The 26576-nt window shown below is 30.0% G+C and overlaps 3 protein-coding genes across 4 annotated transcripts in view; all 3 read left to right on the forward strand.

Annotated features, from left to right (window-relative positions):
* Nucleotides 1-7734, forward strand: part of LOC125845346 (putative late blight resistance protein homolog R1A-10) — a 56406-nt gene extending 48672 nt beyond the window's left edge. The window contains exon 5 of the transcript XR_007444268.1: nucleotides 7440-7734. The gene's annotated coding sequence lies outside the window, so the exon portion shown is untranslated. The remainder of the gene's footprint in view (nucleotides 1-7439) is intronic.
* The window catches only part of LOC125845341 (putative late blight resistance protein homolog R1A-10), a 700072-nt gene that overhangs the window by 42411 nt on the left and 631085 nt on the right, over nucleotides 1-26576 (forward strand). The gene's annotated exons all lie outside the window — the stretch shown is intronic.
* LOC125845353 (6,7,8-trihydroxycoumarin synthase-like) lies at nucleotides 10267-12529 on the forward strand. The gene is made up of 2 exons (XM_049524850.1): nucleotides 10267-11165; nucleotides 11724-12529. Exons 1-2 carry the CDS (start codon nucleotides 10281-10283, stop codon nucleotides 12330-12332), a joined length of 1494 nt encoding a protein of 497 aa, XP_049380807.1. The 5' UTR covers nucleotides 10267-10280; the 3' UTR covers nucleotides 12333-12529.

Here is a 26576-nt window from a genome sequence, read left to right on the forward strand (position 1 = left end):
GACACAGGTTACCAGGATTAACATCCAGCGCCTCGTTGATTAGGTTTAGCACTCAGAGTCAGTTGGTGAGCCTTATTGCATTACAGAGGATCCATTTCATTGCTTTCTAGTTTAGTTCATTAGGCTATTGTGGGGACTGTCCCGACATCCATCTCAATTGTTTAGAGGCTTCATAGACAGATAGATAGTTAGTTATTCAATTCAGTTGTCTTTACTTTTCATTTCATATGTTAAAGACTTGAGTTTGCCTTTATTGCCAGTTGAATGCTCCTTTATAACATTCTAGTTACTTCATGAATGTGTATGTGATGAGTTAAGTCTTCCGCTGAGTTAAGTAAGTCAGGCCAAGGGTTCGCTTGGGGCCAGCAATGATCTTCGAGTGCCAGTCCCTCCCAGGGTGTAGGCTCGGGGCGTGACAAACTTGGTATCAGAGCACAAAGTTCAAGAGTCCTAGAGAGTCTATGAAGCCGTGTCTGTAGAGTCCTGGTTATCGGTGTGAATCGCGCCACATCTATAATTAGGAGCCTGTAATATTTAGGAACTATCTCACTTCTTTCACACTCATTTCGTGCGTAAAGTTTGATTTCTAAAAGTTTCCCTCTAATTCGTGCTTGCACATTTTTCAGATAATCATGCCTCCTCAAAGAGCAGTCAGAGATCGTCCAGCTAGGAGGAATGTTGAGGAGCAAGAACTACCTAATGCACCTGAGGTGCAACCGCAAGGCGAAGTCTCTAATGCTGAGTTTAGAGAGGCTATTAGAATGCTCAGTCAGGTTGTGACCAATCAATCTGGGCAGCAGGGAGGAGCTCGACAAGATGAGGCTGACACTTCGAGGATTCGTAAGTTCCTGAGAATGAATCCCCCAAGTTTCACTGGTTCGAGCACTGCAGAGGACCCAGAGAACTTCATTGAGGAATTGAAAATGGTGTTTGATGTGATGCATGTTGCTGATATTGCGAGAGTTGAGCTAGCTGCATATCAGATGAAGAATGTTGCTAGGACTTGGTTTGATCAGTGTAAATGGGGTAGAGTTGACGATGCACCACCTGCGAGTTGGGCATGTTTTGAAGAAGCTTTCTTGGGGTGTTTCTTTCCCTGGGAATTGAAAGAGGCCAAGGTATGTGAGTTCCTCACACTTAAGCAAGATTGTCACGCCCCGAGCCTACACCCTGGGCGGGACCGGCACTCGGAGACCATTGCTGGCCCCAAGCGAACCCTTGGCCTGGCTTTCTTAACTCAGCGGAAACCTACTCAACAGAATAACTCAATGCTATGCGGAGACATAAACAACTTAAATGATACATATCTGGCCAAAAAGGCAACTCGAGTCTCAAAATAGAATACTTACATATATACATAGGTAAGAGACTCAAAACTAACTGACTGACTGTCTGTCTATCTATCTATGAAGCCTCTAAATTACTGAGATGGATGTTGGGACAGACCCCGCAACATCCTAGTAAGACAAAACTAAGAACACGAAGTAATAGAGTCCTCCGGAAAGCAAGGAGGCTCACCACTGACTCTGGAGTGCTCAGCTGGGTCAACGACGTGCAGGCTGCTGATCTGGGATACCTGGATCTGCATCATGAAACGATGCAGGCCAACTGGCATCAGTACATGGAATGTACGAGTATGCAAGCTGGAATGCTAAGCAACAACGGCTAGAAGAAACCTGGGAGAAACTGAATAGCTTACCTGGCTCAACTCAACTCAACCTGACTGACTTCTTTCAATATAAGGCAATTTAAAACAAGTGCGATATAAAGAAAGACTGTTTAAAACATGCTATAAACTCTGTGTGTATACAAAGATACAATAAGCCTGAAATGTATATAGAAATACAATGAACTGATGTATATAAAAATACAATAATCTCTGAGTATGAAAATACAATAACTGCTGTGGGAGTTTCTCTAACCGACAACCATCACATAAGAGCTATAGTGATGATACAGCGATCGACCTCACGCTGCCAGAGCATCTTATACCCGGCCAAAGGTATAAGACCTGAACTGCCTAATGGATCCACTAGTCTAATCTGAAAAGGGTTCATCTAAAAAGCATGATCCTTTTCTACCCATGGTGGCTAACATGGTTCTATGGGGGCTGTGGGTTCTTTGAACGCTCCCCCAACTCGGTGCTCGATACTACTCCCAAAAATGTACTGGCTCTTATGTTTTTAAAACATAATTATTCCTGCTGATATGAGATAATTACTCAAAAAAAAACTAGCCCGAAGGCTCTTTGGAAATCTCAGTTTCCAACCTTGTTTAGATGCAAAGACCTTTCTTTAAAACCTTTTTGGGAATATATAGTTCCCTAATAACTTTGAGAAAATGAACTCAACTTTAAACTCTTGACTCCTTACTATTTACTTGACTTGCAACTTGAGCCTTAGAATGAAGTTAAAACGTTCAATAAAGACTCTTGAAAAGCTTGGAGGACTTGCTTGAACTTACTTACTTCTAAGCTTGACTTCACTTGACTCGGAAAACTAACTTCCTTGAATTTAATTATGGATTCAAGGACTTGATTGGTATTTGGAAGGACCCCATGGTGTTTAGGAATGATTTGGGAATGATTTGGGACAGCCAAACTAAAGAAAATCTTCGAACATAAATTCTGAAAACAGTGGAGTCCGCGTCCTGTCCGCGACGCGGAGAAGATTTTGTTCACAGAGGGAACAAGTCCGCGACGCGGACGTGCTCCTCGCAAGCTGCCCGACTTTCTCCCTCACGTCTCCAACTCTAAATCCTCTAACCTCAAGGGTTCCAGCCCCAATCACTTAGAAACATAATATCCCTCAACATTCAATAGAATACCACTCAAAAACACAATCCAATCATGTTCCACAACCCACAATAATTCCACAACAACAACAACCAACTTTAACAACATGACCAAACCTTTCTTAATGAATAAAAGGGACTAGGTGTGTGGGGGAAAGGATCACCCAACACTAAAAGCTCACATACCTTGGTAGGGATCACCCCCGACGAAAATCCACGATGATCTCCTTGCTTGATCTCCTCTTCTTCTCTTCTTTTCCTCTTCTTCTCTTCTTCTTCTCTCAAAACCCTCACTCTCACTTCTTTTAAAATGGTAAAACTGATCAAAATGATCAGCCTAACACATTTATAAAACCAAAATAGAAGGCTAGGGAAAAGACCAAAATGCCCTTAATGATTCCCGGACGGATTTCCTTGTCAACTGCCCAACTTTCAAAGGTCATAACTCGCTCATACATACCCGGAATTGAGCAAACTCGGCGGCGTTGGAAAGATCGTTCCGAGGGCTATGCAACCATAACTGGAAATACTTCTAACTCATCATGAGATAGAAGTTATGACTGATCAAAGTTGGCCAAAAACTCACCTTTTCCATACTTAGCCGAAAATTTTCCAGATTTTCAAATCCTTTCCAAAAATGAAAATTTCCAATTCTAAGCCTCTTCAATTATTTCACATTGCCGGATGTTACAAAGATTCTTTGAGTGTGCATGAGTATGGGTTGAAGTTCACCCAACTGTCTCGCTATGCTCCTGAAATGGTTGCGGACATGAGGGGTAGGATGAGTTTGTTTGTTGCTGGTTTAGGCCGTCTATCAAGCAAAGAGGGTCGGGAAGCAATGCTTATTGGGGACATAGACATTTTGAGGTTGATGGTCTAAGTGCAGCAGGTAGAGGAAGAGAAACTGAGAAATAAGGAGGAGTTCAAGAACAAGAGGGCTAAGACAGGGAATGAGTCTGGGTAGCAGAAGAGTAATGCTAACCGGTCGTCTTTCCAACGAAGCAAAAGGAACCTGCTCCATCATCTGCTAGTGCACCTGCACCTAAGAGTAAGGGTGAGTACTTTGGTAAGAATTCTAGAGCTAAGCCTGCCTATTCTCAGGGCAGTGTGGCGCAGAGGGGTAGTAAGCCTCATGCCTGCGCCAAGTGTGGTAGGAACCATTCAGGTGTTTGTCGTGAGGGCTCCACTGGTTGTTTCAAGTGTGGTCAGAGTGGGCCTTTCATGCAAGAGTGTCCAAAGAACAAGCAGGGTAATGGGGGCAATAGAACCCAGTCTTCTTCAATCGCTCCACCAGATAGGACTGCACCTAGAGGAGCTACTTCTGGTACTGGCGAAGGAACAAACCGCTTGTATGCTCTCAATAATCGCCAAGAGCAAGAGGATTCGCCAAATGTTGTCACTGGTATGATTCAAGTCTTTGACTTTACTGTTTATGCTTTGCTAGACCCAGGAGCGATTTTGTCTTTTGTAACTCCTTATGTTGCTATGAATTTTGATATTATTCCTGAGTAACTTAATGAACCATTCAGTGTTTCCACACATGTTGGTGAGTCTATTCTAGCAGAGAGAGTCTATCATGATTGTCCCATTTCCGTCAATCATAAGAGTATCATGGCTGATTTAATTGAGTTAGACATGGTAGACTTTGATGTCATTCTTGGTATGGACTGACTTCATGCATGTTATGCCTAAGTTGATTGTAGAACGCGAGTAGCCAAGTTTCAGTTTCCAAATGAGCCAGTTTTAGAGTGGAAAAGCAGTTCAGCAGTGTCTAAAGGTCATTTCATTTCGTATCTTAAGGCAAGGAATTAGTTTCTAAGGGGTGTGTCTATCACTTAGTCCGAGTTAAAGACTCAAGTGTTGAGGTACCTCTTATTCAGTCAGTTTTAGTAGTGAATGAGTTTCCAGAAGTCTTTCCAGATGATCTTCCCAGAGTCCCTCCTAAGAGAGAGATAGACTTTGGTATAGATCTTGTTCCAGATACTCGTCCTATATCTATTCCGCCATATAGAATGGCACCAGCAAAGTTGAAAGAGCTCAAAGAATAGTTGAAAAACCTTTCAGAGAAAGGCTTTATTCGACCAAGTGTCTCACCTTGGGAAGCTCCTGTCCTGTTTGTAAGAAAGAAATATGGTTCCCTTAGGATGTGTATAGACTACCATCAATTGAACAAGGTTACCATCAAGAATAAGTATACTCTTCCAAGAATTGATGATCTTTTCGATCAACTTCAGGGTGCTTCCTGTTTCTCAAAAATTGACCTCATATCAGGCTATCATCAGTTAAGAGTAAGGGAATGTGATATTCCAAAGACAGCTTTCAGAACTAGATATGGTCATTATGAGTTTTTGGTCATGTCCTTTGGGTTGACTAATGCACCAGCAGCGTTCATGGATCTTATGAATAGAGTCTTCAAACCTTATTTAGATATGTTTGTTATCTTTTTCATTGATCACATACTAATCTATTCAAGGAATGAAGAAGATCATGTTAGCCATCTCAAAATAGTTCTTCAGACTTTGAAAGATAAGGAATTATATGCTAAATTCTCTAAATATGAATTTTGTCTTGAGTCTATGTCATTCTTAGGCCATATTGTGTCTGGAGAGGGAATTAAAGTTGATACTCAGAAAGTAGTGTCTCCAAATCTTGAGTGCAAACACCACTGCTGCAAGCTCAAGGTCATGAGTCGGGTAATTCTTCTCATGTACCTTAAGTTGTCTAGAAGCATAATTTATAACCTTACATCGTTGTATCAACACACAACCTAGTTTGACCCTGGATGCATCACAATAGATCACATAACCATCTGAACCATCTGGTAAAGTCAAGACATAAGTTGTAGTCAACCTAGTTTTCAATTCTGTGAAGCTTTTCTCACAATCATCTGACCATCAAAACTTGACCATCTTCTGAGTCAACCTAGTTAATGGTGAGGCTATGGATGAAAATCCTTCCACGAACCGTCTGTAATAGCCCGCTAGACCCAAGAAACTGTTGATATCTGTAGGAGAGGTAGGTTTGGGCCATTGTTTCACTGCCTCTATCTTCTGGGAATCTATTCGAATTCCTTCACTAGGCGCAATATGCCAAAGGAAGGCAACTGATTGTAACCAAAACTCGCACTTGTTAAATTTTGCAAATAACTGGCGATCTTTGAGAGTTTGCAGAATTCTTAGATGACTCGCATGTTGTTCCTCATTCCTAGAGTAAATGAGGATATCATCAATAAAGACGATAACGAACAAGTCCAAGTACTGCTTGAACACTCAAGGTAACTGGAAATGATCGGGTTGAGTTAGCATCTTACCAACTGAAAGATGTAGCTCATATCTGGTATACTCAGTGGAAGGAGAACATGGGTACAGATGCAGTTCATATTACTTGGGATTGTTTCAGCGAAACCTTTTTGGATATTGAATGGACACTATACATATCAAATCCTCTTGAGGCAGAAAATAATAGTATTGGAGAACAACCTTTGTTTCTCAATAACTTGCACACACTTACTCTCCAGTTCTCTCAATTTTCTGCGGAAATCATAAGATGAACTCCCAATCTAAAAAAGCTAAAGATGTGCAATATTTCTGACTATCCTTCTATTCCTGATTCTCTAATTCTTCTAGAGGAGCTGGAGACACTAAAGATAGAGGTGAACTCCATTGACCCGTTGATTTTCTATGGGGATGTTTTCCCTCCTAATCTCAAGAAGTTGACATTATCAAATTCTAAAATACCATGGGAAGTTATGAATTTGTTGTCTAATTTACCCAATCTTGAGGTGCTTGAGGGGAAATATGCCTTTGCTGGAACAGATTGGAAACTAAATGAAGATGTTGTGTTTCGCAAATTAAAACATCTACTAATTAGGTCCAAAGATCTGCAAAGGTGGTAAGCAGCTGGTAGTGATAATTTTCTTATGCTTAAGAAACTAATTCTGAATTGGTTGTTTGAACTGGAAGAGATTCCCGAGAGTATTAGAGATATAATGACACTAAAATTGATCCAAATAGTTGATTGCAGCTCTGCTGTAGAGAATAGTGCAAAGAGAATTCGAAAAGAGCAACAAAGCTTTGGAAATTATGAGCTTCAAGTTCAAATTACTCCTATGGTATGTTCATTTCCATCTTTGATTCTTAGTCAATTCTTAATTAATATGTTCATGTGGCTTCCTATTTTCTTTCATTTTTCATACACCTGTATAATACATATGAAAGGAACATTTTATTAAGGAACATTAGTTAACTCTGTGTACTTCGTCATCACATGACATAATTTTGCAAAAGTTGTTTTCTTTTTGGCAGAACGAATGAGGCTTGTAAGTGCTACAATGTAACTTGAAACCTCAGACCAATTGGCTAAAGGTATAGGCATTTCACCAACTGAGCAAGCCTCACTCGTCTTGCTTACAACATAACTTGAACCCTCGACCAATATAATTGGTTAGAGGTGGAGGTGTTTCAGCAACTGAGCAAGCCTCACTCATTTGGCCAAATATATTATAATATATACATAAAATATAGTGTTTGATTGTATAGTTTATTCCTGTTTTTGAATGTTTTGCGAACAATGTTTGCAGCTGGGATTATAAACCTTTACAGGATAGGGAGACAGTGAAGGTACCACTTGTTGGGCACGTGACTGAGGTATCTTGTAGAGCTTTGATGTTTTTAACACATGCTCTAATGGGGTTTGGAAAAGATCCCTCCATGCAAAGTGCAGTGCACTGGCTTTAAGTTTTTCAATTAGTTTTTACCTAGCAGCAGCTTTAATTTATCTTTATTGAGTTGTTCTACGGTTATTATTGAGTTGTAATAATTTCTAAATTGAAGAGTGTAATTGTGTGGGTGAAGTTTGTAACAAGAAGCGAGTTTGACTTGTTGGAGAGTAGTTAGAACATTTTGAGTGAACTGTGAAGTTGAGATACTAGAGTTAGTCTCTTATGTCAAGGATATTATTATTGTAAATATATTTTAAAGAGTCATGTACACGTTGAGGCCCTTGCTATTCACAGAAGACTTTGTCATTCTTGGCTATTATTTTTTGTCATCTCTCTGTACCCTAAACTTCAACTCCTAAGATTGTGGAGTTGTAATCTGAAACGTTGCTCTTGAGAAGTTAGTGGAGATCGGTGGTTGCAATCCTACACAATTGAGTCGTTAGCATAAACATGATCGTTCAGATTTGAAATAACTGAATCGAATTGTCATATGCAATATTTATCAGTTACCCACTTGGGTAAATTCCCATTTTCATCAGAGATTGTCATTCCAAACTTGTCGAATATGAATCGGACTATTTTTGGGCATTTCTTCACCAAATCCGAGAATACTCTCTTGATAAACCTTACATCCAAGAAGTTGAAAAGAAACAATCTTATACAACAAAGATCAACAAATCTAATGAAAATACAACTTCTGCAGAAGATGGAAAGAGTCCAATGGCAAAAACAACCGGAATGGGTCAGAGCCCAAAAATAAAGCAACAGTAGTCCAAAAGGATAAATGTGGTTTTTAAAACTTTTTTGAAATGTTAATAAGAATCCTTACTGGTTTATTTGATATTTTGAAAGATTTCTTAATTTCTTTAAAAAATTAAGAAGACTTGAGTTCTCCTTTCCTTCCATTAGAAGACTTGGGAGTCAAATATCTCATTATCATGGAAGTGAATGACAACGAATTAAAAGTTAAAAGTTTCACTTTAAAGGTGTCCTATGAGTTTTTTTAAAGGGTGAGAGAAGTTATGAGAAAAGATGTTTCATCAAAAAGATGTAGACATTGTATAACATTATTTCTTCTTGCTACACATTAATATAAAGATGGATCACCCACCAACAATTTGTTATTAGGATCCTATAAAATAAAATTGTAATTTGAAATCATGAATGAAATTAAATGAGATAAAGTTGAAGTTTTAATTTGTATGGATACGTAATTTTCAGTTTTAAGTTGTATTTTTTGCTCATAAACATAAAAAGTTTATAGATTGTGAAATTCATCAGAATTGTCCAAATTATTTATACAATCTTACCAAATAAGCAAAAGTTCATAAATTAAAGTATAATATGTTACAAAGCTAAAAAAAAGCACGACATTTATTGATGAACTTTAGTTCAATAAAAAAGTAAAATAGAACATGAGTTATAGTTGTAATCATTTAAAATTTATTAAATATAAATTTATAAAATGATTCGGATTATATTAAATTCATTAATATATTAGTCCAAATAAATATTATGGATTGATATAATTGAGTTAATTATTTAAATTCAAAATATGAATTTAATTAAAACCCGCTCCATAAAGCCCATATGCCATGTCACTTAAATCTGATTGGCCGAAGGAAATCATATTCCAATCACAACTCCCCTATTTTAAAACTATAAATAGGGGTCTTCATAATTCAGAAAGAGGATAGAAGAAAAGTCTAAACAAGAAGCTAGAGAAAAGTCGTGGTACAAACGCCATAAAATTCTCTATAAAGCTACAAGTTTAAGAATTCAAGCATACAAGTTCAAGAACGATCAAGATCAAGACTATCGGATTCAAGAACAAGCTAGAAGCCCTTGAATTCAAGTAAGAGTCAAGATCAAGATAAAGTTCCAGTTCAAGTTCATTGGAGATTCAAGATCAAGCTTTAAAGCCCTTGAATTATATTTGAAAAGGCGAATTCAAAGGAATCATAGAGATTGTAACACTCGCACTTTGAAATAATAAAACGATTGTTGCTATAATTTTTCGTTCTTGATTATTGTTTTCTCGACGCGAATTTTATTGTCTACAATAGTATAATATATTTATTGAGTAATTTGTTTGTCAATATCCTTAGTAACTACATCATGTTCATGTTATGTGAATGTTTCATTATTCCTTTGATATTCTAACAAAAAAAATATGTAGATATAAAATAATGATCTTTTTATTACAAAATGTAAACTTATAGGTCAACTTTTGTATTTGAAAAATGTAAAATCATGATATGAAATATTTTTGGATAATTTGGATTTCATTTCATGATTTGAAATCCTGAGATGAAATTACATGTTCAAACAATGATTTTATCTCATAATATCAAATCATGCGATGAAATTGCATATCCAAACGCCTACTTAAATATCATTGAGAGTCCTCCTTCAATTTCTCTTTTTTTTTCTTTTTTTTTAAAAAGGGAACCTAGTACATAAAGCATCTCTCGTTCATGCAGTGAAAGGGCCACATTCTAAGAGTGTGATATAGACAGTTTATCCTAATAAAAGTAATCATCACGACTCAAATTCGTTTCTAGGTCACACAGAAAAAGTATTGCTCACTTGATTAAAAATTTAACTAATATAAAATTTTATATTAATCTAATAATACTTTTATATTGTTAGTGTATAAAAGTTATAAAAAATCTAAAAAAAAAATTAAAAAGAGTTTAACCCAAGATCCATTTTTTTTTTTTATATATATATGCCATATCAAGTCGCTAGGCAATTAGACAATAAAATGATATTCTTTCTACTCTTTGTGGGCATTCCTATTTGCCTCATCTTACTTCTTCTTAAAGCCAAAAGGAGGGGTAAAAATAAGCTTCCACCAGGTCCTATAGGGCTTCCATTCATTGGAAATTTGCATCAATTTGATAGTTTAGCCCCTCATATTTATTTTTGGAAACTTTCTAAGAAATATGGAAAAATCTTCTCATTCAAACTTACTTCTCATGTTCCAATTATTGTAGTTTCTTCAGTGAAATTGGCAAAAGAAGTACTCAAGACACAAGATTTAGTGTTTTGTAGTAGACCTTCTCTTGTTGGCCAACAAAAATTGTCTTACAGTGGTCATGATATTGGTTTTGCACCTTACAATGATTATTGGAGAGAAATGAGAAAAATATGTGTTCTACATTTATTTAGTCTCAAGAAAGTGCAATTATTTAGTCCAATTCGTGAAGATGAAGTCTCAAGAATGATCAAGAAAATATATCAACAAGCTGTTAATTCTCAAGTCGCCAATTTGAGCAATTTGATGATTTCACTTAATAGTACAATTATTTGTAGAGTTGCTTTTGGTGTTAGATTTGATGAAGATGCACATGAAAGCAAGAGATTTAATTATATTTTGGCTGAAGCTCAAGCTATGTTGGCAAGCTTTTTTGTGTCTGATTTTTTTCCATCTTTAAGTTGGATTGATAAACTCATTGGACTGACAGATAGACTTGAAAAGAATTTTAAAGATTTGGATGGGTTTTATGAAGAACTAATTGAACAACATCACAATCCCAATAGGCCGAAATCCATGGAAGGAGATATTATAGATCTTTTGCTTCAATTGAAGAAAGAGCAATTAACACCAATTGATCTCTCTTTGGAGGATATAAAAGGCATTCTCATGGTAATTTCCCATTTCTTTAACCTATCTACTTCTACACGCGCTCTCATATACGTATGCATATATATGCATATAGACATTTATATGTTCGTTTGTACATATGTAGAAAAAGATGACAAATGAGTGGTTTGGATTAAAAATGAATGGGTTAACAATATAGATTATAACCTAATTCACTCAAAATCTTCTTGAGGCAAAATGTGATAGAATTAAGATAGGAAAATGACGGGTCCTAATTCAATTCGCTCAACACAACACGACCTCTTATCTTTTTGTTTTTTTGAAAAAAATGTGAAAGCTAATTTATTTTTCTTAAATATAATTGTTAGCTTGCCTAAATTTGATTTTGCATGTATATTTGAGCTTGGATGGTAATATAGCCCATCTAGTTATACTTTTGTTTGTTTTAACCCAATAGTTTAACAAATGTTAATAGAGTGTTAATTACAAATATCTGTATTTATTATTGCCACTAAAAATATAATATAACGACAATTATATATATTATTGCGGCTAAATATTGCCTTGAAAATTTCTCATGAATTGTCAATTTTTATGTAGAATGTGTTACTTGCTGGATCAGACACTAGTGCATCTGTGATAATATGGGCCATGACAATCTTGATCAAGAATCCAAAAGCCATGAAGAAAGTTCAAGAAGAGATCAGAAATTTAATGGGGAACAAAGGCATTGTAAATGAAGATGATATTCAAAATATGATATATCTCAAAGCAGTGATAAAAGAGACATTAAGATTATTTCCACCAGCTCCACTCTTAATACCAAGAGAATCAATGAAAATATCCACACTAGAAGGGTATGAATTTCAACCAAGAACTATAGTTTATGTTAACTCATGGGCAATTGCAAGAGATCCTGAAATATGGGAAAATCCAGAAGAATTTATGCCTGAGAGATTCTTGAATAGCGATATTGACTTCAAGGGACAAGATTATGAGTTTATTCCATTTGGAGCAGGAAGAAGAGGGTGTCCGGCAATGACACTTGGGGTTGCATCTGTGGAACTTGCATTATCAAATCTTCTTTATGCATTTGATTGGGAGTTACCTTATGGATTGAAAAAGGAGGACATTGACATAAATGGCAGGCCTGGAATTACAGTGAATAAGAAAAATGACCTTTGTCTTATCCCTAAAAAATATTTCTAAATTACATCCCAAAGTGAATCTAAGGAGAGTTTTTGAGGTAAGGCATCAATTGCTTTCGACTCGAATTAATCACTTTGTCGTATAAAGGATTGTTTCGTTGTGCTTTGACAATGGGCTTTTGAAGGGTTATTCTGTAATTGAATGATAATAAGTCAATTTCATTGGTTGTGAATGCATTTTATATATGTAGCTTATCTTGATCTCGAGCCCACATTTCTCTCGCCTTGACGCAACATGTACAACTTTTTATCTCCACTTTTGTCTTGTAGTTCTTCGTACAAACGTTCACATATGTTGTCATTTAACAGCTAACTTCGTTACCTTATATCTATCCCCATTTGCCCTCATAACTTCGACAATAGTGATCAAGCACATCATTTAATCCTTGGTAGGTCATACAAAGGTTTCTTCTTCCTCTTATTCTCTAAAATCCATTATTAAGAGTTTATGTTGATTTGTAAAATACTCACTCAGAATAACTTTGTTGTTCTTACATATATACTTTTTCACACTATCGAAGGATTAAGTAATATAGTTGAATCTTAGCCATCATGCTACAAAAAGCCACCAAGCGTCCTTATTTTTTTTATTGAAAAACCTGAATTAGCTATCTTCAAATTAAAAGTTTTAACGAAGTTCAAATGCAAAACTCCTCCATTTCTATCCCCAAAATCAAAAGGATAAATTTTAGAAATATACGAATCTTCAGCCCAAAACAAAATTTAATATACAATATACAATATTATACGTCTGACATATAATTTTTTTCATGAAAAAATGGCACAGCATGACATCCCATTTTACTAACTGGCAACATATAGCCATCTTTTATTTTCTTGACAAAAAAGGTTTTTAAAAATTAAATTTTGCAATTAGTAGCCCACGTATTGGGAAGTTTTTTAAAAAAGTTAAGTTAAATAATTTTAGGAGGTGGCAACATGATGTCCTTTTTTATTGGGAAGTGGCTTTTTTCTCCCTTTTTTTTTTCTCTTCTTTCACATACACACACGATTCTTTTGAATGGTGCTTTTTTATTGTTATGTAAATATTTATTCAATTCTTTTTCTTCATTACTTTGAATAAAAGATGATTTACTTTCTTGTTTATTAGTTTTACATATTGAATTCTATAAAAATATTCGTCCATAGTGTCTATTTTTTCTCTTTTGCTTTTAAATTCTTGATGGTTTGTTGATGTCTACCCGTCAATTTATCTAATTGTTAACCTATGTTTGATCCCCTCTTGTATTGTCGTTTAATTTTTTTTGGGGTTTTAATTTTTGAAATTGAAGGTTATATCTAATTTAGGCAAAAAATTATGTAATAGTAATTAATTGTGGGTATCAATTGTCATGTTTAAGAAAGTTATGCTAGGATTATTCATAAAAATGAGAATTCTGATTCTAATTTTGTGGATTCTCCATCCATAACTCTAAATTTTATAGCCAAGTAAGTTCTTCTCGTTATTCGATTCGACTTGTGTGTTTGCTACTGAGCATTTTATATTTCATGTGAAATCCTCATTTACTGAAGAAAGAATCTGAAATGTATACAAATTTTGAGAGAATGAATACACGGATATGTATGAAAAATTTTAATATGGTTGAAACCCAACCGACAATAGTTGTGTGAGACTCTATTCAATTTTTAACACTTAGATTTGTGGGCCTCATTTTAACACCACACACTCTCACACCTTCATTTTTTCAAATTCCTCCCTTTTCCTCATAATAAGTATTTTACCTTTCTTTTTTTTAATAGTCTTAAATTTTTATTTTTCAAAAGTCAAATAGAAATATGTAAATTAATATCAATTCAAGTTTTAGCCTTTTTTTTCCGTGATTGCTAATATGATTAAAAAATTGAACTCCATTATAATTATAGTCTTCTTTTCTTGATTTATATATTTTTTTGGTTGATTTTTTTTTAGACTTTTAACTTAAATTTCAATAATAAGTGCAACACCAAGTACAAAATATTTCTAAAAAAAAATTGAAGAACGAGTGATTTTAGAATACTTATAGGTATGCTCTCACTTACTCATTGGTGAACTTTTTTTCAGTATAATTTTTTTTAAAAAAATTAGTTCTGATTGATGATAGTTGAATTAACTAATAATGAATAATTAAAGGACTAAAAACAAGTGATTTTGAACATAAATTCAATTTTTAAAATCATCATAATAAAATTACAAATCAAACTAGAAAGTGAAAAAATAGAATTAAATTTATAAAAAGGTAACTAGATTACAGATAAAAAGAGTAAAAATTTAATTTTACACACACACACACACATATATATTTAAAGAGGGAGATATTTTTATAATCAGTTTGGTGGTTTTTCGATTTATTTTTACTTTGAAACCAAAACTGATTATGTCAAATTTTTTAAAAATAAAAAGAAAATAAATTGAAGTAAAAGAAATATTCAATTTGACTAAATTTTTATTTAGTTTGATTTTCGATATTCAGTGAATACTTCTTAATACAAATATAAAGTGTGTGTGAATTTCTCATTCAAAAATGATCTTTTAAAGGTATCCTAGGAATTTGATTCAATTTTTTGAGATGTAAAATAAACTTTTTAAAAGATTGTTTTTTCTAAGGCTACGGAGGAATAATTATATTTTAGTTGAATTGGTTGAGAGGTGACAATTTTTTAAATTGATTTAGTTGAGGGACATAAATGATTAATGGGAAAGAAAGAGCTAATCAAGTTACTAATTAATAAAGAGCACAAAGAATTAAAAAAAAAAACTGTGAAACAGAGAGGAATATTGAACAAAGAGCTAAAATATTTTGGAGGGAAAAGGGGGGAATTTGGGGAAAAATAAGGTGAGAGAGTGTGTGGTGTTAAAATGGGCCCCACAAATTCAAGTGTCAAAAATTAAATGGAGCCTCACACAACTATTGTTGGTTGGCCTCAACCATATTAAAATATTCCGGATATGTATACATGAATGCAATGCATACATGATGTTCATGATTAAAAAAAAATCTTCAATGCAGTGTATACATATTATAAGTGAATGAATACATAAAGTGTTTGATCTTTTAATATGTATACACTAGAGGGGATAACATAGCTATAAATGTATACTAATACTAAGTGAATGAATACACCATTCTTCTACATATATACAATCATCAAGTATACAATTGGAATTTTTTTTTATCAAGTAACAAACAAAAAAATATATGAAAATACATAATTTACGTTTTTAGGCGGTTATGTATTGTATATATAATTTTTTATGTTTTTTTTTTTTTGTTTAGTGATATTGGTTATACGAGGGAAACAAAAAAAAACTATTAAAATGTCATTTATTAATTTGGGCCATTTTGTGCTTATTTTTTATTTCTCTATTAAATGTTAATTAATGTTGGGCTATTTATTGCTAATTATAACTATCAGTTGTATATATATGTCATTTCCTCATTTTTCATATTTTATTTTTTTACAAATATGATTAAAAACTTGATATAAACTATTATAGACCCATATATAATATTAATCAAAATCATAAGAGGTATTTATACACCTTATATACAATATTATACAAAAAATGGACTTTGTTTTCTTCCTCGAATTCAAGCATCAAATTCATTCAAAAACTACACCAAATTACCCAAAATTTCATAATTAGGCTCCTCACTACCTAACAAATCTCTTGCAACAATACCCTCTCGAACGATGTTTATTTGCGAAAATTTAATTTTAAAAATTTTAAGCTTCGAGTTTCAACAATGACTGCTTATGACTTTAACGAAATGTTAATAATACTTCATAGTAACTTCAATTACGGAGATAAAACAATGACTTAATATGTAAATTTCTTAAAAAATAAGCACAATTACTAATCACTCTATTATATATACATATAGGACCATTCATTTCACTTCGAAAAACAAGCAAAGCAAACACATTAGTTAATTATCGCCATCACCACCGCTATAGTAGCTATCTTCATTGAAGAAGCCGCCTTCCATTAGTAATCGGCTAATAAAATCACATCGGAAAATTTCAAAGATGAATTAGAGAATGAAATGTGGAAAAAAGAGAATGTATTTTTGGTGCGTAGGAAAGAGAAATAAAAAAGAGATATCAATAAGTTAGTGGTTAAATTTGCTAAATTTCAAATAATCATGGCCTATTTTGATACTCCCTATGTTCCTAATTAAGTAGTATACATGCTCGCGTGTTGCGCGGATATTATTAAATTAGATTATAACTTTTTTGTAAATTTCATTTAATTCAATTTAAAATGTTATTGTTCCTTTTTTATCCGAAAGTTATCATAATATAACAAATAATTGAGGGGAAATAGTCACTTGACTTAAAAATATCGTAAGATCTTATATTATGTGCAATAAAATAAAATTTTATTTAAAATAATTCTTATAAATTTTCAAGAATTGATTTTATAAGTAGTGCTACAAACCAACTAAAAGATAATTTTTCGTTAAAACAAATAAATAATATGGATATATATAACAAAAAATCCCTTTCAATAATATCAACTTCTATACCTGTTTGAATAAGTGGCAAATGTTAATTTATCATTCAATCAAAATGTGTATGATTTCTAGAAAATTATTTATGCTTTGTTTACAATTTGCGAAAATGGTAGCAATGGTGATAACCTCCTCATTCATTGCTAAATGACTTTCTACCTATGTTTTTTTATGTTATAATTTTATTTTTTCACAGATATAAAGTGTGTTTAATGTGTTCATGAATATAATTTTGTAACTAACTGATTTTATTATATAATTTAATCCTATTACATGTAACACTTTTTATTATATTATTTAATCCTATTTATTTGTAACTACCACATAACACTATTTACCTCTTCCATTATATATAATTTATTTTAATCAATATTGTTTTAATAACACAAAACTACAAAGGCATACACTTATTATTCTAAATTTTATAGGACATATAACATTAAAAAATTGAAAAACAAAATACCCCCATCACATTTGATCACATATTTATTGGAAGAGTATAATATATCCAATAAAATACTGAAAATTTTAATATATCATAAGTCATAATATGAAACACTTATAAGAGAAATTAAAGAGGAAGCAATATAAAATAAAGCAATTATGGAGAATATTGTAAAAATAGGCTAAAAAAAATTGTGAAGTAAAGTGAATATGGTTTTACCTACGATCCAGCCAAAAAAATTAAATGCATGATTAATCAATATTTTTAGAATATATCCCGAAATTGATAGCAGTGCACTCATCAAATTTCTCATTTTTTAAATGATTAATTAATCACAAACTTATTTGCTTTCACATACGTCTTTTATTTCATGAACCAAATTAAATATTAAATAAATACATAATAAATAAGAAAATATTGTTATATAATCGATGGTTTCATCAATAGTTTTCTCGAGATATAAATGACTTAAACAAACTAATTTTGTATAATTAGGATTGTTTTCAGATATGTAAACAATGTAAATTGCTAAAAATAAGTAAACAATAAAATCTTGATGGAAAATCAAACTATACAATAACACAACTTACTTTCCAGTGTTACCATATGCATTGAAAAGGAATATGTTTTGTATGCAATCATTAAAAAAATATAAATAAATTCAAGTTCATTTTATTTAATATAAAGGGAAAAAAATGATACAGTATTGCAGAAAAAGATAAATTTAGAACCAAAATATGATAAAAGGTTAATTTAGAATCAAAAGAAATATTACAACTTAGTATTTAGTTTATCGAAAATATATCAACACAAAATTTAAAAAACTTACAGAATCTGAATATTCATAGCATGTAAAATTTGTCTACTAGCAAGCTACACAAAAAAAAAAAAAAAAAAAAAAACCGGTCAGAGATAGCTTTGACAAATCAACAAAAAATGTAAAGAAGTGAATGCCTTTCTTATACTCCCTCCGTCCACAATTGTTTGGCATGTATATTAAAAATAGATGTCCAAGATTAATTATCAATTTACACAATCAAGAAATAATTAGTCACTTTTTTCCAATTCTGCCCTTAATAATAGTGTAGTTCAATTGAAAAGTTATGTGGACTTTTGGTATTCTTGATATAGTAGGGCTATATTAGTCAAATTACACCTTGTATTAAATTTTCCTTGATGGGTGTGCATGATCTTACCCTGACAAACAATTGTGGACGGAAGGAGTAGGAAGTAAAGACAAAGGGGGTTAGTGGTTACATATTTGAGCAAAACTGTTTAATTTTATTTTTTTTAAAACGTTTGCAGTTTTTCTTTCCTTTTTTAATTTATTATATTTTAATTTAATTTTGCTAATTAATATTGGTTGTAGTTTATTTTCAAAAAAGAACTGCCAAGTGCATATTCTCACAATAATAAAAGTGAAAAACTGGTGATTTATTTTCTTGAACTCACGTTCCTTTTCTTTTTCTTTATAAAATGAAAAGATATTTTTTTCTAATTTTCTTCATAGGTTATTTATTAGAAACAAATATTTAATAAAAAGGAGAGTTTATTTTTTGGGTAAATCACATAAATATACTATATTAAAGAAATATTTACCATCTATGACAATATAATTTTTCTAACTAAATATAATAAATTTTTGGAATTAAGAAATTGTACAATTGCTTGCCTCTTTCTCTACCCTTTTTCATCTTCCTTCGCTTTTTTTTTTATTCTTCTTCTTCTTTGTCTCTTTTTCTATCATTATTATCTTCCTCCTCTTTTTTCTTTCTTTTTTAAAAAAAAGTTATTCTTCTTTCTTCTTTGAAATTTTCATATAATTAACTTTCTTCAAATCAATTTTTGCCCGTATTTCATTATTGTTACCCAAAAATATGACGGAAAAAGAAATGAAAAGATGAAAATTTGTACAAAATAATATTTTCAAGCAAAAATTTCAAATCTGTAAAATTATAGCAACAAGAGTTCACCATTAATGGTCATTATAAAGCTTCAAATTTTGAATTCATTATTTGAAATTTTACGAATTTGTGATTAGCTTGGATAGATTGTATTACAGATAATTGAAAATGTCGTTTGAAATTTATATCTCAATTTTAAGAGGTTTTGGTTAAGTTTATAATTGATTTTAGAAGAAATATTAGATTAAAACTCGAAAAAGGTGAAGTTTATAGAACTGTATGACAATTGAATTAAAGTTGTATTAGATATGTTTCATAATTGTATTAAAATTATATTAAAATCATGAACAATACATTTATAATACATATTACAAACTTCACTCTTTTTTAGTCGTATCAACCAAAATAATTTAGTAACACACTCGTAATACATTTATAATATAGGAACAATACAATTGTAATACATATTGCAAACACCGCTTTTTTTCTTAGTGATACAAATCAAAAGAATTTATAAGATATATATAATACATGTTTTCTTCATGAATAGTACATTTATAATACATATTGCACACTTCACTCATTTCTTAGTGATACCAACAAGAATAATTTAGGTAACACACTAATAATACCTTTATAAGACACCCACATTACATTTTAATACATATTGCAACCGTCACTCATTTTCTTAGTGATAAATTAAAATAATTTATAAGACACATATAATATAAGTTTTATTCATAAGCAATCCATTAATAATACATATTGCAACCATCACTTATTTTCTTAGTGATACAAATCAAAGAATTTATAAGACACATATAATATAAGTTTTATTCATGAATAATACATTTCTAAAACATATTGCAAACTTTACTCTCTTCTTAATGATACCAACCAAATGATTTACATAACACAGTTATAATACATGCACACTACATTTTTAATACATATTGCAAACATCACTCATGTTTTTAGTGATACAAACCAAAATAATTTATAAGATACATATAATACATGTTTTATTCATGAATAATACAAGTTTAATTCAGTGTATAGATTATTATCTTGTTTTTCATTAGTAATGTTTTTTTTTTAATTCTTAATTTTCTCTTCTAATTCAACTTTAATATTGTGTAATACACTTTTAATGCAAATTTAATTCATTTTGTAGTTTATTATTTGTTACTATTAGATTACTTGTTTAATTCATTATTGATATAAGTTTAATTCACTTTATAGGTCATTGTCTGGTGTTTCATTAGTTACATTTTTTATCCATGCTTAATTCTCTCTTCTAATTCAACATTAATATTTGTGTAATACACTTTTAATATAAATTAATTCATTTTACAGTTTATTGGTTGATTTGTTATGATTAAATTACTTGTTTAATTTATTATTGATACAAGTTTATTCAGTTTACAAATTTCAGAATGCTCTTTCGTTTGCTACATTTTGCATGCGTGTTTAATTCACTTCTAATTCAACTTTAATATGTGTGTAATACATTTTTAATTCAAGTTTAATTCATTTGGCAGTTTATTATGTTTCTTCATTTGTTACGATTAGATTACTTTCTGCTCTTTCGTTTGTGATTAGTTTGGATAGGTTGTTCCTACGAATAATTGAAAATATCGTTTGGAGTTTATATCTCAATTTCAAGAGGGTTTGGTTAAGTTTAGAATTGATTTTAGGAGAAATATTAGATTGAAACTCGAAAAGGATGAAGTTTACGGAACTATATCGCGTTTGTATTAAAGTTGTATTAGATATGTTTCATAATTGTATTAAAATCATGAATAATACATCCTACACTTATAATACATATTGCAAACTTCACTCCCTTTTTAATGATATCAACTAAAGTAATTTAGGTAACACACTTATAATACATGCACAATACATTTTAATACATATTGCAAATATCACTCACGTTCTTAGTGATACAAACCAAAAATAATTTATAAGACACATATAATACATGTTTTATTCATGAATAATATAAGTTTAATTCAGTTTATAGTCCATTGTCTTGTCTTTCATTAGTTACGTTTTTCATTCATTCTTGATTCTCTCTTCTAATTCAACTTTAATATTGTGTAATACATTTTTAATGCAAATTTGTTTTGCAGTTTTTTGGTTGATTTGTTATTATTAGATTACCTGTTTAATTCATTATTGATACAAGTTTAATTCACTCTACAGACCGTTGTCTGGTCTTTCATTAGTTACGTTTTTTATGCATGCTTAATTCTCTTTTCTAATTCAACTTTAATACTAGTGCAATACACTGTTAATACAAGTTTAATTCATTTTGCATTTTATTGGTTGATTTGTTACAATTGGATTACTTGTTTAATTCATTATTAATACAAGTTTTATTCAGTTTACTGATCATAGAATGCTCTTTCGTTTGCTATATTTTGCATTCATGTTTAATTCTCATCTAATTCAACTTTAATATGTGTGTAATACATTTTTAATTCAAGTTTAATTCATTTTGCAGTTTATTATATCTCTTCATTTGTTACGATTAGATTACTTGTCCAATTAATTATTGATACAAATTTTATTCTGTCTACGAATTATTGACTACTATACGAAAGAAAGTAGAGAGAGAAAGAAAGGGAGAAAGAACAATAGAGAAAGAGAGGGAGAAAGAGCAGCATAAAGAAAGAAAGGAGAAAGAACAATGTACAGAAAGAAAGAAATGGAGAAAGAATAACGTACAGAAAGAAAGAAATGGAGAAAGAATAACAGAAAGAAAAAAGGAAAGGGATAAAGAGCGAGAGAGAGAGAGACAAATTTGAAGAGGCTAGAGACAAAAAAAAAAAAAAAAGCCGAGAAAGAAAAATAAATACAATAAAATACATAGTATTGTTAGATATTGCTATAAATGGTAATAATTAAAGAGTATATTTAAAATAAGTAATTATTTTTTAAAAGGGATCCACTCAAGTAATTAATCCTTATTTTTACCCCATTTCCCATATGGACAATTTAAAAAAATTATAAAAAGTTAAAGTAATAGTAAAAATTAGATAAGCAGTACTTTTTAAGTTTTTATTTTTATTTTTTATGTTTGTAATTTTTATTTTTATTTTTAGAATTGAAATTAACACATAAGTGCTTTCACCTCTCCTATTATATAGATAGATTTTTATTTTTATTGTTATTATTATTATTATTATTATTATTATTATTATTATTATTTGTTTTGAAAATATAATAACTTCCCACAAAAAGAGAATCACACACATAGTTAACTACTATTAAAATTTGAATTTTAAAAAATGGTAAAAAGTTAAAGTAATAGTAAAAAGTAGAAAAGTAATACTTTTTCAGTTTTTTTTTTTTTTTTTACGTTTGTAGTTTTTTATTTTATTTTAGAATTTAAATTAATTTTAACAATTTATAAATTCTGTTTTTCGTGGTGCTGACACGTAAGTGTTTTCATCCCTCCTATTATGTCGATAGATTGTCCACTTTTGAATTGACACACCTATTTAAAAACAATGATTGATATAGTGAATTTACCATTTTACTCATATTAATTACGAAGTGGATAAATTATAAATTTAAAGATTTTCAAGAAGTTCTACATTTTTCAAATTTAATTAATTGAGATTTGAAAGGATAATAGGTAATTTTTTTTTTATGATTTGTCAAAACAGAAAAGTAAAAAAAGAAAATTAAACAAGTAATTAGGAACAGAAAAAGTAATATTTTTGAATTAATTGTACTTTCAATTATCTTAACAAAAAATGCCATGTACATCAACATAACCCTCTGAAGTTGTCCTGAGGGGTAAAAAACGACATATAAATATAAGATATTATCTATAATAAATAATATTTATAATTTAATAACTTAGAAAATAAAGTAAATAAACTGTTTTAGTAGGCAGAGTAAATTGATACTCTTCTTACCATAAAACTGTATGTATGATATATAATATATAATATAATATAGTTTAAGGAGTTCCTCCGTTTTATATTATGATCTATGTTGACTTGATAATATATATAAAGAATTTTTCTAATTAAAAGTGTATTTTACTAAACTAATTTTATTAATGAAACTTTGGAACTCTAAATTTGGCTACTACAACTTCATGTAATTATCTAATACCATTGTATTGTATTGTTAGTTTAAATACAACGTTTGTTTTGATTGTTACTTGAATTTTATATATCGTATCATTAAATTCATCGTTGTATAATGATAAAAAGTTTCAATTTGTGTTACAACCGATTTAGTGCGATCACGTCGTTATCTTAATTTTTTCCTCTCATTTTGTCTTTACTTATTATTTAATAATTTTATTTTATCCTTTATCCTACCGTTTTACAGTAGTTTTATCATGTACCCTACGTTCCTTGTAGGTTTATCTTTTAAATTATTGATGTATGATATTATGTAATGACAACAAACAATACAATTTATCTAAATGATATATCTATTAAAAAATAATCCAATACACTACAATATAATATATTATGAAACGATAAATAACAATCATCCAAATAAAATACAAGGACAATATGAACAAGAAGTAATTAGAGTCTCTTGATTTATATTTATATATACTAGATATGGGACCCCGTGCTAGCACGAGACCCAATATATGTTACTGTTTCTGTTTCAATTTATGTGGTACATATGAAATTTGAAGTTAATCAATTTTTTAGTATGTTTTTATATATTTTAAGTTGCTAATTATTTTTATTTAGAGTATGCTTTACGTAAATATATTATAAATCACAATAATTAACAAGTTAATATAAAAAGAAACTTATAAAAAATTCATTGACTTTTGAAATTTCATTTGTATCACATAAATCAGGACAAAGCGTGTAATATATATGAAAATTATATAAAACGTACTATAACTCACAATAATTAGCAACTTAAAATATCTATATATCTATATTTCTCCCAATTTATGTGGTATAGATGAAATTTTAAAAGTTAACAAAAACTTTTTATATGTTTTCAAATATTTTAAGCTATATTATATTATGATTTATAATACTTTTTACATAAAATTTTTATTTATATAAAGTATAAAATAAAAAAAAATTAAAATGAAAACATAAATGTCAGCACGAGTCCAATCTATGCTAATTTCTATGTTTTAATTATTGTAATACCGATTGAATTTGGTGAGCCAACTAAATTTTTTCAAAAGGATTTTTTTTATAAATTTTAAGTTGTTAATTATTATAATTTATAATATTTTATTTATTTTAAACCAATATATGTTTCTCTCTGTCTCAATTATATGACACATATGGAATTTGGAGAGTCAACTAAAATTTAAAAATATGTTAAGTTGTTAATTATTATACCTTATAGTACTATTACGTCATTTTCAAATAAAATATGTAATTTTTTAATTTCAATTTATGTGTCATTGATATAATTACATATATTAAGTAATAAAGAATTAATGTCTAAATTATGTGACACCTATGAATTTTGGAGTGTAAATCAAATTAGTTATATGATTTTAAAAAAATAAAGCGGTTAATTATTACAATTTATAATACTTTTTATATATTTTTTAAATGATATATATATCTTTATGATATTGGTATTAGTATTATAATAAATTAAATTTTATTATTTTTAAATTTATGATCTCAATTGTCAGCCTATGCCACATTATAAAATGTTCCAAAGTAGATATCAGATTTACAAAAATGTCGATGCCAGCTAAATTAATAAAATAACATCTAAGGGCATGAACCTATATATATATATATATAAAGCTGAATATAGACAATATGATGTGACACCTCTCTATGGCCAACATTTCTATTCATTTTTTTTCTCCTTTTTTTGACATTTTATCTTTGTTTTGTATTTTTTATTTGTATTGTAAAAAAAAAACTGAAAGTACTTATGTCATACCTAATTAATTATGCCCTTTATAACATCCATTACACTAATATAGATTTAAGTAAATGGAAATGGAAGATGAAAAGATAAAAACTATTTATTTTTCATAACTATTTATAATTATTTAGCCTATAAAATAAAATAAAAATAGTTGAGGATTTGTAACAAATAAGAACAAATTTCTTCACTTTGGCTCTTCTTCTTCTGACGATGATGATGAATATATGGTATCAACTTATGTCGCTAAGATGTCCATCAAATTTCTAGGTCATGTGACTTTTTTAACAAAAGAGAAAGAAAGAATATCTCATGATTCTTGTGAATACATTAATGTAAAGAAAAAAATCATGTAACAAAAGTTTCTCCTCAAAATAAAAGACTTTTTGAAAAAATATTTATTCCTCCTAAAAGGAGAGAAAATTCATTGTGGTTGAGAAATTTATAAGAAGGCAGATTAGTGTTTCAAAGGGTAAAAAAAATTATTTGGAGAAAAAATCATTCTATTTATGGAATTCTTATCAAATTAGGAGGAGAACAAGCAAAAAATTATTTTGTGATTTGAAAAGAGAGAAAATTAGATATTATTTCTTTCAACCTCATTATTCTTCTAATTTCTTTCTTCTTTTATTTTGCGTTGATTTTTTGTATCTTTAATTAAAGTTTTTTTTTCTTATTTATCTTTAACTAAAGTTTATATATATTTTCTTAAAAAAGAATTTAAAAAGATGATCATATTTAGTTCCTTTCCTCATCAATGCTATTAATATCATAATTAGTGTTATTTATATTATTTTCTTAATTAATTTTTTTTCTTTATTTAATTATTTATTTGAAGAAATTAGTTATTATAACTTTATAAGAATTACACATGTATTTTTACATAATTGATTTGTCATTTTTAAATTTTTTGGTTCATTCTTCATCTTAAAGTTTGTATCTATATGTAACAATAAAGCTAAAATAGAAAATGTGGGGTGACACCTTCTTAGCAATAAATATTTATTTATTTTTATCAATGTTTCTGATATTTTTTGTTATTTTTTCCTTCAAATAATTGTTGCCTCGATTTTTAGTTTTAGTTTTATTTTTTTTAGCATTTTCTAATTTTAAAAGATTGAAAAATTCATATTGAAAATTTATAAAATATAAAAAATGATTTATTTAACTCCTATCATCATCAATATTATTATTAATTGGGATAAGGGTTTGAAAAATACCCCAACTTTGGTCGGATTTGCTGTTGTGATACTAAACTTTCATGAGGACCTATTATCTCCCTAGACTATTTAATACCGTATTTTAAACATATATATTTGCCCACGTGGACATAAAAAATAATGCAAAATTATAAATAGTAATGTGTCCACATGGGCACATATATACCTTTAAAATACACTATTAAATAGTTCAGGGGATAAAAAATACGGTATTAAATAGTCTAGGGAGATAATAGGTCCTCATGAAAGTTTAGTATC

Source organism: Solanum stenotomum, chromosome 11, assembly GCF_019186545.1.
Source record: "Solanum stenotomum isolate F172 chromosome 11, ASM1918654v1, whole genome shotgun sequence".
Taxonomy (NCBI): domain Eukaryota; kingdom Viridiplantae; phylum Streptophyta; class Magnoliopsida; order Solanales; family Solanaceae; genus Solanum; species Solanum stenotomum.

Bases quoted from the DNA above. Each gene is read 5' to 3' on its own strand.
- LOC125845353 (XM_049524850.1), top strand. From the start codon at position 10,281: ATGATATTCTTTCTACTCTTTGTGGGCATTCCTATTTGCCTCATCTTA. The intron at 11,166-11,723 runs GTAATTTCCCAT...ATTTTTATGTAG, and splicing joins ATATAAAAGGCATTCTCATG to AATGTGTTACTTGCTGGATC.